We start from the raw sequence: 15,555 nt of genomic DNA, 5'->3' as shown, positions 1-15,555 counted from the left end.
TTACTGATTTCACATTTGTTCACTTCTTATCATTATGTCGATAACTTACTTAAAACTTTGAAAGTACCACGGACTAAAATTAGTACCTTTCCAATTTTATCTCACTGATTACAGTCGCCATTGTCATGTTGTAGTGAATATACCTAAATTTTATGATTTATTTTTGTAATATATTATTTAATTTTAAAGGACGCTTTTTGTAATTTTTATGTCATATTTTGAGTAATTTATATATATATATAGTTATAGTATGACCGTATGAGTATTGAGTATACACTAATTGCATACGTATATATATATATTATATACTAGAGCATGTCGTAATAAAAATTACCTTATATTGCCTACCAAACGTATGTAATAAAATCAAATTAACAGATATATTTACTATGTGTTTATTTAACATTTAAAGTTAATCATGAACATTTAACAAATACGAAAAATCGATTTAGTAAATGCTATTTAAGTTTTGTCAAACCCATGTCATAAACATTAGTTGAACAGAAAAAAAAATGTTTATATTTAATTTAAAAGATTATCTGTCATGAATAATATGAAAAATATTACATTGATGTGAATTATATTTTATCTTTGTACATATTTTGTTATTTACTTATTCAGTGATGATATTTCTAATGTTCCCTATAATTTAATATTTAATTAGACTGATAAGATTTTGATTAATATACGACAATGTAAATATATATCTTATTTGTAAAAGGCGGTTCACATTTTTATAAGATTTTTGTTATGTAAATAGTGTAACTGTGAGAATAAAATATTTAATATTAAATTTATTAAATTAATATAATAAAATAAATCAAAACCTAACCTAACCTTATTATGTATAGGTTAATGTATTAATATAATTTATAATTTCATCTTGATTGAAGAATGATTTTAGATTCTGAGAGGGTTGAGAGGAGCGTTAAAGTGTATTGGTTATAAAATGATGCGTTTTACGTGTATGTGTGTATTTTCGGAGTCCGGACATACGTATGTATGTCGTCTCTTTTTTGAATAAAGTGCAAAAGATAAAACAGAAGGATACACGACTTGAACGTGACTTGTGTGACTTATGAATACACGAGCGCTATACATTTTTTTATTGTAGTCGAAACTCTATACCTGGGTGCGTCGATACGTTTCATCGTCACAGTAAAATATGTGTAGTATACGCAGTCTGGCATCTCTTATCCAGCCACCCTGACTATAAAATTGTTTCAAAAACTGTTAAATACATATAGGAGAAAGTGTACAACTCACACAAGATATTATAAAATCTCGTATTGTCGCAGCCAACATATATACCTATATTAATTATCATATAGACACGCATGGTTTCTTCTATATGCCCCTTCACGCATCACCGTCGTGTTCAGTGTTTATACACAATAAATTGTATTGCAATTGTTGTGAATAGTCACCGCCACTCACGGGACTGAACGTGAAATAAAAAAAAAGTACCTAATAAATAATATAATATTAAGTATTTCATCACCTACGAGGTAGTAGATATACAGTGTATGATTATATTTAAACAGTCATAAACTACGTAATGGATTGGCAAAAAAAAAATTATACATAAAAACACAACCGAACTGAATCATATTTAAATTAAAAAAAAATTATAATAAATTTAAATACCACTGTATTATATGAGGTCGGTTATGAAAAGTTTTCGGAACTTACAGGACTAAAGGAGCGAATGTAAGTGCTTACACGACAGTAGCAGGTACAAAAGATACATATGTAAATTCCTACACGGTAAACACCAGGTACGTATGTTAATTCCTATACGGCGTAAAAAGCTATATATTATGTACGAAGGTACCTGGTTTTTACCGTGTTAGAACTAACGTATGTAATTGTTTACCTAGTACTCTTGTAGGAACTTGCTATTCCCCGACTAAAGACACTCTGCAACTATGCGTTATAAATGAAAAAAAGCACTTAAACGTCTTAAACAATAATTTTAACAAAATGTTTTATTATATATGAAACATATTTTGTTATTATTATTGGAAATATTAATTGTATTATTATACATTTATAAATCAAGTTTCTATTAAAAATTGGTTTTTAAGTTTTATGAAAAGATTATAGTATATATTATAGTATTATAGTATTATAGTATTAGTTATGTAAATATAATGTAGGTTATTTACTAAAATATTGTTTTTAGTAATAAAATATTTACCATTGTGATCGCATTGAATAATATTATATTATTCATTGACCACCGCAAACTTAATATTTTTATATTATGTTAAAATAATAATAATAATAATAATAATATTATATAATAATTTTTTTTTCTAAGTCTTCCATGTACAATAATAATATTATTATTATACTATACGTGCGTTACCTACTTTAAATTTAAAATGCAATTATTTGGTATATTTAAAGGATAATCTGCTTTATTATAGCAAAAACCATACAAGGCTAGTGCATAAATTAACTGATTTTTTATTAGGCCCAATGTGGTGATATTTCAACTTTCACTAAAAGATATATTTCTGTTGCTTGTTTTTCTTATTTTCATGATTATAGCTTTATTTACATTAGAAAAGTGTACTATTTCGGACCAATATTATATCTTATGTTGATATTTTTTGTTTTCTAATAAACCAATAGTTAAAAATTTAACACCAATATATAAAAGCGGATATTATAATACACTTATAATGATACCCAATTTCTAATATTTGATCAATTAAGTTAATTTTTTTTGTCTTTGCAATTTTAATGTTGGTTTATGAGAAATAATTTTTTTTTAATGATTTATTTAATGTTATTGTTTTTTTTTTTATTTAGGTACTTCCAACATTCAAGAATTTAAATTTTCAGATTTATTTAAATCAATAAAAAATAAATAATTTAATTTGAACAATAATATAATATCACAATAGAATTTATATTGCAATAAAATTATCACGGATTATTTCAGCCTATAATTTAATTACAGGTAAGAAAAAAAAAATTATGTATATCATTTATTACCTACTGGTAACTTATATATAAATAATTAAAAATAAATTTAGGTTTTGATTGATCTTTTCATATAGTGATTTAAAATTAAAATATAAAAATAAATATCGACATCATATTGAAAGAATAACACTGACAATATGGTGAAACCATATAATGCGAAGAACGAAGATAATTACTTTCTTAATAATAAAAATAAAAATTCTACATTCGATTGCAACATAGAAATAATTTCAAGTGATGAAGAGGAAGATATAAAACCTCTTTCTAGTTTATTAAATATAGAAGCTAAAAAAGACTTATTGAAAGAGGTAAGATTCTGTTAAATTATTTTTTAAATATATCTATATCATAATTAATGTTTATAACTTTTAGTGCAAAAATAATCAAGATTATATGTTAAATATTTCTAATAATTCGAAAGAGGTAAGATTCTGTTATTTAATTATTATTTTTTTGTCATATAAATAATTAAATAATACTTAAAGCATTGTACCAGTGGCACACAGTTGTTAAATTTGAAATTGGTTTAACTAATAAATATTTTCATATGGTTAACTAATATTATTAGGTTGAGTATACTAAAAAGAATAAAAAACAAATGATAAAATAAAATAAAATAATAATCTTTGAAATCTTTTTAGTAATAATTTATCAATTAACAATATTAACAAATAATAACAAATTTTGTATTTTTTCTTCTAAAAATTTATTTATTTAGAAATTACATCCATAAATTATAAAGATGCTTTAATGGTTTTTTCTGTTTTGTCCAAAAATGTGGCAAGTTTAACATCGTTTGACGACAAACCACTTACGTCATGTGTGGATAATGTAACTTGTACTTTATTGTACACATTAAACCATTCAGGATGATGATTCATTTTTTCACTTTTTAATGCTACTTGAGTCATGAACCCAAATGCCTATATTAATAAAACATGAAATTAATAGAAATATCTAACATTTATACAATGTACATACTTCAATAAAGTCAGAGAATAAAAATTCTTTGTAAATAGCATCTCTGTCTTTTACTAATGACCATTGATTAGAGAATAATGGCTGGAGTAACTCCTCTCTCTCTTCTTTAGTTAATAGGCTTGGCTAATATACTACCGGTTTTTAACCTAGTGTCCCTGTGTCCTGAGAGAGTGTTTTGGGATAGTGATTTGTCACAGTTTTAAAATTGTACTCGATAAAATACCGATTTTCAATTAGGAGAAAACATCAACATCCTACAAAAAAGGATTTTTTTTTTGACGGGTTCAATGCAGCTGTGAAATGTGTATTTTCACTCATAAACAGCACATGGACAAATTCGAGAACGGTTAAATCTTTTCTTATTATAAAAACTTGCTTCAAACATACATTTTGTAATAGCAAGGGTTTTGTTCTTTCTACCAATGTTCTATTTAATCTTTCTGCTAAGCCGTTTTGTTCAGGTCTGTACGGAACAGTATAGTCAACAACAATTCCTATAACTGAACAAAAATGTTTTAACTCATTGCTTATATACTCCCCTCCATTGTCACATTTCAATATGGACACTTTTAAATCAAAATATGCATTTACAGTTGCTTCATAATTTTGAAATCATTAAAACACTTGACTTTTATTTTCTAATAGATAAATAACTGAAAAACGGGTATAATCATCAGTAAATGAAAGAAAATATTTCTTACCATTCCATTTAATCGGTGATATGTTCCACACATATCACTGTGTACAATTTCCAACGGACGACGAGTCTGTAAAGACCTTGATTGAAATGGTTTTCTTGAGTGCTTACTTTCTACACATATTTGGCAGAAGTCCGGAATATCATTCTTGTTAAGATTTAGTCCAGTAACCATATCTCTCAACATCCATAAATAATTTTTGTTTGGATGTCCCATCCTTTGGTGCCACAAATTCTCATCAAGATCAATTTGTGTATCAATACAATTATAGGCGTAAGTATTTGGTTTTAGAGAAAAAATAATACCATACAGAGTTTTCATTCTTAGTGCAACAGCAACTACATTTCCACTAGGTTGAGTGATTGTTGCAAAACCATTTTCAAACACAACTTTAAAATTCAACTGTTCGATCTTACCAACTGATAACAAGTTGTACCTCAGATTAGGTATATAGTATACGTTTTCAAATTTGCACAGAATTTCTTCACCATCAACTCTACTATAAGAAATTATTGTACCTGTCTTAGTGGCAACCAAACTTTCCCCATTTTTGGCAACTCCGATGTTCAGAGGAGTTTCCAGTTGCTTTATAAAGGAGAAATATTTTTTTTTGATTCACCAAGTGATCTGAACAACCGGAGTCAATGAACCAAAAAATTTCATTTGGCTTCTCAGTAGACTCCATATTTTCTCCAATTGAGAAACAAACTGCATCTTCATTTTCGCTGACTACATTATTTGCTGTTGACTTTTTCCAAAATTTCTTATTCTTTGAATTATTTTTCTCTCTAGCAAACCTTTTTTTAAATTTACATTCTGATACTCGATGACCAACTTTATTACATCCATAGCATTTAAATGGAAAACTACTATTACTTGTAGTCCCAAGTAGCTGTACTACTTTATTGAGATATATCTCTAGTGTTTGTTTTCTTTGCTTCTTCATCCAGCAATCTTCCTTTGACAAATTCAATTGTTAATTTCTCAATTGAAAGTGTTTCTATTGCTGTTACGATATTGTTTTATGTTTCTGGCATCGTCAACAGAAGATGACATACGTCATACTCTATCTTCTTTTTCCATTTTTGCCCCACCTGACTTCAACTGTCTTATAAGCTCATCAAATTTTATAAAATAAGCTTCAAGATTAGTGTCATTTTCAGATTTTAGTGTAAGTAACCGCTGTCTTAGATAAAGTTGACTCGCAACACCCTTACGTTCAAAAGTCTGAACTAGCGACTTCCAGATTTCCTTTGAAGTTTCTTTGCCCATTACATACTCTGAGTGACTGTTAGCAACACATTGCACAATTAGAGACTTACATTTCTTGTCATCTTTTTGCTACTTCTCCAGCTCTACCTTTTGAGTTGAACTAGGCTCATTACCTGTAAGGCAGGTTCTAACTCCAAATTCTTCAAGAAGTGTTTCTACTCTAAATTAACAGTATCTGTTTGATACAGTACATAGCAATAGCATTGTGAACATTTGTAAACTATAATGCACAACTATGAAATTTGTTAGAAAAAAAAATTAAAGGAAACTTAAAACTTATAAAGATTTAATTACCCACTTACTTATATTTTACTAATTCCTGCTTGAGAATACTAAATTCTAAGAGGCTTTTCCCTATTTTATATTATAATTAACTTGGTTTAACAAAATTAATAATTAACCACTTTTTTCTTATATTCTACCATGATATCTAGGTGTCATTAATCATTAACCCTTTTCCTCTACGCCACTGGTACTTAGGTCAATAGTCTACAGTATTTTAGTATTGACTTAAAAACTTATCACAGCTAATCAGTAGCAGACTAATAAGTCTCATTGGAGCTCCCCAATCATCAAATATATTATATGCAATATAATAATATGAATAATTTTGCTCCTCCCCCCTAAAAAAAAATTAAAAAATCCTAAATCTGGCATCGCAACTAATTATACAAGCTTACAATTTATTTATTTTTGTAAAAAAGTTATGTCCTACCAACTATAATAAAATAATATATACATATTATGTATAGATATTTTCCGGTAAAAAATGTTTGAAACCATTAATAATTATTTTTCAAAACTTATTTTATTGAATCATCAATCATCTATCCAATTTGATATTTTAATAACCGATTTAAATGACTTACTAAATGTATCCAAGTTTTATAAAACTTATTTACCAAACAAATAACTAATAAAGACATTTACCATGTTGTCTATACATTTAGAAGATGATTAATGATACCTCAATTCCCCATTCTCACAATTTTATATTTTTATTTAGTATAAGTTCTATTTCAAGAAAAGTTGTAAGGGACTTCTACTTCAATAATTTATTAAAAGGGCGTTATATCCGTATGGCCGTATGTGTTGTCTCTATCTTACTAACGTCTAACGTACATCATAGCTAAGGTGTTTCATTTACATTATTATGTGTTTCCAACTACGGTGGCAAAAAACACAACAGTGGCGATGAAGATAAAAAAAGTACGTGTTATACAAATTGACACTGCGTCAAGCACAATACCAGATTAAAACGGATAAAGTTAGAGGCACGGCATCGCTAGTCATTCATTCATTAATTGAATAATCTATTTTTCTGAAAAATGACCGGCGGTAACAAACAAATTGTAAATAGTCCCATACCTAATGGAGTCCACATGTAGGTACTATTGGCGTTTTTTCGGGATTCAAACCTAACAGGAATTGGACCAAGGACGCATGAAACAATATTTTTTAGCAAACATGATTCTAGAAGAAAGAAAAGTTCCACTTTTAATTACTTGCATGGGTAAACAAGCATACATCATGTTGAAAGATCTATGCGATCCCATTACACCGGCGAAAAGTACGTACGGACAATTATGCAACATTTTAAGCAGACAGTTCGCACCGAAAATTTCTATTTACCGAAAACGTAAGGAATTTTACACTCTACGTACAAATGCTCAAGAGTCTGTGAACGACTGGTACATGAAAATTAAAAATGCAGCTACACAATGCCAATTTGGATCCAACTTAATTGCTGTCCTCAAAGACAAGTTTGTGACAGGCTTTAATGATGATATTATTAAAGGTGTAGACAACTTGGTTGCAGACAGTTTGTCCCGTCTAGTTTCAGAAACCAATGATAATGTACAAAAATATGAAAATTCTGATGTAGTAAATTGGGTTGAAAAATATTTACCAATTGATTTTTGTCAAATTAAAACTAAAACCATGAAAGACCCTATTTTACAAAAAATAATCACTTATGTTTTTAAGGTAACTGGCCTCAGACTGTAAAGAACGATATAAGATATTTTTATAATCGTAAATTAGAATTACATGTAGAAGGTAAAGTGTTATTTTGGGGGTATAGAACGGTCATTCCCACTAAATTTACCAAATTACTTTTAACCTAACTTCATAGCACACATCTTGGTATTGTCAAAATGAAAAGCTTGGCAAGATCTTATTTTTGGCGGTCAAATATTGATACGGATATCGAATCGACTGTGAATAGTTGCAATATCTGTATTATGCATAAATACCAGAGCCTCAAAAAAGTCTTAACAAAATGGCCTAGAACCTATAAATGTTTTGATAGAATACATATTGATTATACAGGTCCGATTGTGAACAAAATGTTTCTTGTTATTTCTGACTCATTTTCAAAGTGGCCTGAAATATTTAAAGTTAAAAAAGCTGACACCAACAATATCTTAATTAAGTTAAAAAAAAGTTTTTGCGAGATTTGGTTTACCAAAGACCATAGTCTCTGACAATGGTACACCTTTTACATCTTCAGAATTAAGTGAATTTTGCCTATAAAATAATATCCAACATTTAACCAGTCCTTCATACCACCCTTCGAGTAATGGCGCAGCTGAGAATACAGTGAAAACATTCAAATTAGGTTTTAAAAAAATATTATCTGATAGAAAAAATATACCCATACAGTCAGCACTAAACAAATATTTATTTTATTACCGAAACACAAGTCATGTTAGCACAAAACAAACACCAACTAGCTTGATGTTTGGTAGGAATGTTATGACACGGTTCGACAGATTAAAACAAAATAAGGATAGTGAAATAAATACTAATAGTGAGATAAAAAATTACAAAGGTAAAAAATTTAACAAACAATTTGATATTGGTGAGGAAGTTTATATAAGAGATTACTCTAAACCCAACCAAAGAGGATGGAAGGCTTGTACTGTACCTAGTAGAACAATTAGGTCAATCAGTTTATTTTTGTGTAGATCCAACAAATAGTAGTATACACAAGCGGCATGTAGATCAAATGATTAAAAGTGAAAAGTAGAAAAGAAGTTTTAGGAACAAACAATTTAGATGATTCGGATACCTTTGGGAAAGAAGACTCTAAGGGGGCAAAAGATAAAAACACTGACAGTAATAAAGTAACGAATTGTGTAACTCCTGAGCCCTGCTCTAATCGTTTTAAAAGGAAATGTATTTTACCTTTGAGATACAGAACTAACTAATTATTTAAAACAATATATACATTTTGTTCATTCTATTATTATTATTATTATTATTTTTGTATTATATAAAATATAATTACTCATTTTTATATTCATACATGTATTTTAAAATTAAAAGTGAAGTAGTGTTGTATCAGGTTATAGACACTGTCTGATATTGGCCAAATCTGGTGTCTCTGGCTTTGAACACTGTCTCCGGTGGGCGTAACATACGTTATCACTTAATAAATAATATCAATATTATTACAGCGAAGTATATTTTGTTATAATTTTGTTATTTATTTAATAATAAATCAGTGTCAAATAACAATATTACAGTAACACCTATTTATTTTACTAAGATTTATTAAAATACATAATAAATAATAATAAACATAATAAATAATTTGTTTCCGTTTTTATAATATCATAACAAATAGGGATACACATTACCAACTTCTAATCAGATTACGGATACGGTTTTAACTGTTGTTCTGTGGTTATAATGCACACAAACGCGCTCTGACGGATTTTGCCAAACGAGTGATAAATTAGATTATGTTCTTTTCACTTCGTTTGTTAGTTGTTTACGTTTTGCTGTCACGCTTTTTTATATTTTAAAAACTTATTAAGTAAACGTGTCTTGTTAATGTATATTTTACTTAAATAAATCAGCATTGAAATAAGGTGTTCATTTACATTATTATGTGTTTCCAACTACGGTGGTAAGAAACACAACAATACTCAATAGCAAATTTGCGTTCAGCAAAACACGTTTTGTTGTGTTATCAAATTATATGGATCCCCATTAGCTTTAGCTGTAGACAGGTACGCAATAATTTAATATATCTGTAATTAATTAAATATTTTGAAGAAAAAAAATACTTCAAGAAAAAAGATAAAAAAAACTATTATAGATTTATATTTTTATATTATGTTTATTATATTATAATTTTTTTTGTTTTCTAAGTCTTTTCCATCTACAATAATATTATTATTATTATGCTATACGTGTGTTAACAACTTTTAATTTGAAGATTCAATTATTTAGTATATTTAAAGGGTTATCTGCTTTATTATAGCAAAAACAATACAAGACTAGTGCATAAATTAACTGATTTTTTATTAGGCCCAATGTGGTGATATTTCAACTTTCACTAAAGGCTTCACTGAGAATACTTGTGCGGAGGCCCAGGAGTTATCTTTGTACACAAAATATTTTAAACTAAAATTCACACTTTGAGTTAAAAATCAATAATTAAATTATACTAGTATTAGTACAAGAAATATTTAATATATATACCTACTTATTCTATTTTTTAAATGCGGGTAAAGGCATGTTGTCTTTTTTTAAAGACATGTTGTCTACCTTACGACGCATTAAATTGAGTATTTGAGTTCCTATAAACTCAAACCATCTTTCACAGCCAGTTTAATGAATAATTATTGATTGCATATTATCTAGTGTGGATTTCATGTTGCATAATGGATAAAAGGTTGTTTTTTGAGGCATATATAGTGGTTGCTTCTTAATATAATTGATTTATATTGAGGACGTTAAATTCCTCATATAGTATTTTGGTTGTGTATCTCCTATCTTTTTTATTTGCTACTTTAATTATTGTATTTTGGCATTTTTTTAGTTGTACTATAGTATTGATTATATATAGTTTTAATTTTAGGGGATATTTTCTAACTTGAGTGTAGAGGTGTTCCCTAAGTCGTATGGATTTAACTATCGCAGTAGTAGCCTAAGGCTTTAGTTTTATTTTTGTTTTAGAGAATATAGATATTTCAGATGAAGATAGTTTTTTATAGTTATTTATAGTTCTAGTAAAATAGTTTATAGCTTTATTTACATAAAAAAAAGTGTACTATTTCAGACCAATATTAAAGCTTATGATAATATTTTTTTGTTTTCTAATAAACCAATAGTTAAAAATTTAACACCGATATATAAAAGCAGATATAATAATACATTTATAATGGTACCCAATTTCTAATATTTGATCAATTAAGTTAATTTTTTTTGTCTTTGCAATTTTAATGTTGGTTTATGAGAAATAATTTTTTTTTAATGATTTATTTTATGTTATTGTTTTATTTTTTTATTTAGGTACTACCAACATTCAAGAATTTAAAATTTCAGATTTATTTAAATCAATAAAAAATAAATAATTTAATTTGAACAATAATATAATATCACAATAGAATTTATATTGCAATAGAATTATCATGGATTATTTCAGCCTATAATTTAATTACAGGTAAGAAAAAAAAAATTTATGTATATCATTTATTACCTACTGGTAACTTATATATAAATAATTAAAAATAAATTTAGGTTTTGATTGATCTTTTCATATAGTGATTTAAAATTAAAATATAAAAATAAATATCGACATCATATTGAAAGAATAACACTGACAATATGGTGAAACCAAAAAATGCGAAGAACGAAGATAATTACTTTCGTAATAATAAAAATAAAAATTCTACATTAGATTGCAACATAGTAATAATTTCAAGTGATGAAGAGGAAGATATAAAACCTTTTTCTAGTTTATTAAATATAGAAGCTGAAAAAGACTTATTGAAAGAGGTAAGATTCTGTTAAATTATTTTTTAAATATATCTATATCATAATTAATGTTTATAACTTTTAGTGCAAAAATAATCAAGATAATATGTTAAATATTTCTAATAATTCCAATAATATTAAAAGTGAAAATCATCCAATCAACAATGGAGAACAAAGAAAAATTGCACAAATTGTTCCATTAACTAATGATTCAACAATTACACAAAATCAAAATATTAAAAATGGTAGGTGTTTATAAATATATTTAAGTTTTAGAAAATATAAATTTAAAATACTTTTCTTTGGTAAAGAACCTCAAACAAGATTATTTGTTCAATCATGTAAGGAATTAGTTGTTAACAATAATATTACGTATATTGAATTATTACCATATGTTTCAGTGAATAAAAAAGCAAGAATTGATCATTACAATAGTAATTATCAAGGTGTGAACATTTCATTAGATACAATTAATCCAAAAGTCAAGAAAGAGAATGTTAATGTTACGAAAACATCTGCAAACATTGTAATTATAAATTATTAATACCTATGCATATGATTTTAATTACAGTGCTATACTATATTATAAGTGACTAGTTAATGTTAAATTTTTTATTGTTAGGGCGGTGAAAGCCTAGGTGCAGATTTAAAAAAAGAATTTGTATTGCATGAGGAAGAATTAAATCAGACTGAACAGATAAAAAATGAATATGATGAATCAGATTCTACAATAGAATGGTACAGAGACTTATATTCAAGTGATGAGGATGAAGAGGAAGATATAAAACCTAATATTCCTCTTTCTCATTTACTAAAAATGGAACTTGAAAAAGACTTGTTCAAAGAGTTAAGATTCGGTTAACACGCTCACCGCAACGGCATAATTTAATTAACATATTATTATTAGTATTAGTAGTAGTAGTAGTAGTAGTAGTAGTAGTAGTCTTTAAATTATTTAATTTACAAGTTTTAAGAGACGAGGTTTTGATAGATTTAAATAGTTTTACATATTTAACTATTATTTTTTTAACAGTTTGTTTTTAACAATGTCATTACTCATAAGTATTATAAAAAAAAGACAGTTTTATATATATATTTGTTTAAAAAGTAAAATAATATTATATTAAATATAATTAAAATGTTGACCTATTCATATACGTAAATTATAATAAGATTGTAAAAAAACATGTATAATAATAATGTATGAAATTCTGAATTAAAACAACAGTTATATTTTTGACAAGAGTTGACATGTACCGCCGCATTATATAAAACTATATATTCTTGTATGAACGAGCTCATCGCAAATTCAATTATAGTTTTGAAAACAAACTATTTTCTTCCAGAAATATATCTGCACTAACTAGCTAAGATATAGGGTATGTTTTTACTAGTTAATCACAATTATATGTACATGTCTACATAACGATTTTAAGATAATTATCTTGTTCATGCTTGAAACTGACTTAAATAGTGGAAGTTGAATACTCCTTACCTTTGCTATTATCTCGACATACAATCTTATAGAAAGATACCAAAGGTTTTTAATTATTATTTTTTTGTCATATAAATAATTAAATAATACTTAAAGCATTGTACCAGTGGCACACAGTTGTTAAATTTGAAATTGGTTTAACTAATAAATATTTTCATATGGTTAACTAATATTATTAGGTTGAGTATACTAAAAAGAATAAAAAACAAATGATAAAATAAAATAAAATAATAATCTTTGAAATCTTTCTAGTAATAATTTATCAATTAACAATATTAACGAATAATAACAAATTTTGTATTTTTTCTTCTAAAAATTTATTTATTTAGAAATTACATCCATAAATTATAAAGATACTTTAATGGTTTTTTCTGTTTTGTCCAAAAATGTGGCAAGTTTAACATCGTTTGACGACAAACCACTTACGTCATGTGTGGATAATGTAACTTCTACTTTATTGTACACATTAAACCATTCAGGATGATGATTCATTTTTTCACTTTTTAATGCTACTTGAGTCATGAACCCAAATGCCTATATTAATAAAACATGAAATTAATAGAAATATCTAACATTTATACAATGTACATACTTGAATAAAGTCAGAGAATAAAAATTCTTTGTAAATAGCATCTCTGTCTTTTACTAATGACCATTGATTAGAGAATAATAGCTGGAGTAACTCCTCTCTCTCTTCTTTAGTTAATAGGCTTGGCTAATATACTACCGGTTTTTAACCTAGTGTCCCTGTGTCCTGTGAAAGTGTTTTGGGATAGTGATTTGTCACAGTTTTAAAATTGTACTCGATAAAATACCGATTTTCAATTAGGAGAAAACATCAACATCCTACAAAAAAAATTTGTTGAATTTAGTTTTTTTTTTGACGGGTTCAATGCAGCTGTGGAATGTGTATTTTCACTCATATACAACACATGGTCAAATTCAAGAACGGTTAAATCTTTTCTTATTATAAAAACTTGCTTCAAACATACATTTTGTGAAGCATTCTACTACCAAATTTTTATCTTTATAAATCTTTATTAAAACAAGTTCATGGATCTATCGAGTTCACGAATATTTAGTAAAATCTCCAGGAGAAACCCTGGACTCCAAAAGTTCCAAGAACTGATCAATGAATTATAATTATAATTTATATTATTATTGACAGGCGTAGAATTTGATTGAAAACGGTTGTAGAACATAATTTATAAATAATAAGATAATATGAATAATAGGTTTTAGTATAATATTTCTTGCATACATAATTCATTATATATATATATCCATTCAAAATGTCCCAGTTTCAGAGAAATATAATCTGATAACCCTAAAACAAGCCTATACTTTTAATAATTTTATATTATATATATATATATATTTATATTGCATTATTGGTATTAGTGATTTCTTTTTCTCTTAGTAATACGGTAAGTTAAACTAATTTTTTCCAACAACAAACATAAAATATAGCTATTAATTATAATATTAATAGTTTTTAAAATTCACTTTGTATGGAAATTATGATTTAGGTATTAGGTAATATTGGAATGCTTTATAATGCTATAGTTAATATTTTTTGAATAATAAAAATAAAATGTATGTCACTTCACAATAAACCTTTTTCTCAAATTCCATTAACAATAACTTATGAGGAAGCCTAAGAATTTTCAGATCTTAGCAATATACTTTTATCACGGCTTTTAATACTATATATTTTATTGTAACTGTAATTGGGGTAATTTATAAACAAAGTTATAAATAATAGTAAAAAGTGTATTCATTTCTATACCTACGAGAAATAATAAATATTATTAGTTATTAAATATTATTAATGATATGCATTTGTATTATTATTTAATTTATCATAAGTTTGTTACAGATACCTAAAATAATATTAATTTAATCTACAAAAAAAAATTGCAGTTTTTATAATAATACATATTTATAATCTCATATTTTTAATAGAAATAATGTATCTCAGTATTTCATAACCTTTTTTGAATGATGAAACACTTAACATTTAATCTTTCTAGTAATAGCTGTAAAATAAAATAGTATTTGTATATACATTTTTTAAATTTTCATTTAACAATAATATTTTGGTATACTATTTATAAAAAATAACTTAAAAATTATTCTGGATGGTTATACACTTGTACTGCTGTCTTAGAAATTGTTAAAGGCCAAAAGATTAAAATTATTAAAGTAGAATATTTGCTTATTTTATAAATTTGTTTCCACCAGTTAAGAACCACTGTCGTGCTTAAATACTTAAAAACAGTAGATGTTATAAACATTATGTATATAATCACTAGGGCTCGGATTTATATGTATTTATAA

The 15,555-nt window shown here is 26.4% G+C and overlaps 2 protein-coding genes across 2 annotated transcripts; one reads left to right on the top strand and one right to left on the bottom strand.

The window, feature by feature from the left end:
- The first annotated feature begins 11,511 nt into the window (after window positions 1–11,511).
- LOC132927853 (putative uncharacterized protein DDB_G0293878) lies at window positions 11,512–12,759 on the top strand. Its single transcript, XM_060992441.1, has 4 exons — window positions 11,512–11,741; window positions 11,806–11,965; window positions 12,122–12,246; window positions 12,343–12,759. The coding sequence occupies exons 1-4, from the start codon at window positions 11,571–11,573 to the stop codon at window positions 12,580–12,582; spliced, it is 696 nt and encodes a 231-aa protein (XP_060848424.1). The 5' UTR covers window positions 11,512–11,570; the 3' UTR covers window positions 12,583–12,759.
- A 762-nt stretch (window positions 12,760–13,521) lies between these two features.
- On the bottom strand, window positions 13,522–14,850 carry LOC132924719 (pterin-4-alpha-carbinolamine dehydratase-like). Its single transcript, XM_060989162.1, has 3 exons — window positions 14,833–14,850; window positions 13,808–13,930; window positions 13,522–13,749 (listed from the first exon to the last, which is right to left on the bottom strand). The coding sequence occupies exons 1-3, from the start codon at window positions 14,848–14,850 to the stop codon at window positions 13,561–13,563; spliced, it is 330 nt and encodes a 109-aa protein (XP_060845145.1). The 3' UTR covers window positions 13,522–13,560.
- Between the last annotated feature and the right edge of the window lie 705 nt (window positions 14,851–15,555).

Source organism: Rhopalosiphum padi, chromosome 3, assembly GCF_020882245.1.
Source record: "Rhopalosiphum padi isolate XX-2018 chromosome 3, ASM2088224v1, whole genome shotgun sequence".
Classification (NCBI taxonomy): domain Eukaryota; kingdom Metazoa; phylum Arthropoda; class Insecta; order Hemiptera; family Aphididae; genus Rhopalosiphum; species Rhopalosiphum padi.
This window is presented reverse-complemented; position numbering and strand designations above follow the sequence as displayed.

Excerpts from the sequence above, each read along its gene's own strand:
- LOC132924719 (XM_060989162.1), bottom strand. Across the intron at positions 13,750-13,807 it reads TATTCTCTGACTTTATTCAA|GCATTTGGGTTCATGACTCA; the intron begins GTATGTACATTG and ends TTATTAATATAG.
- LOC132927853 (XM_060992441.1), top strand. The coding sequence starts at position 11,571 with ATGGTGAAACCAAAAAATGCGAAGAACGAAGATAATTACTTTCGTAAT. Across the intron at positions 11,742-11,805 it reads AAAAAGACTTATTGAAAGAG|TGCAAAAATAATCAAGATAA; the intron begins GTAAGATTCTGT and ends TATAACTTTTAG. Across the intron at positions 12,247-12,342 it reads CGAAAACATCTGCAAACATT|GGCGGTGAAAGCCTAGGTGC; the intron begins GTAATTATAAAT and ends TTTTATTGTTAG.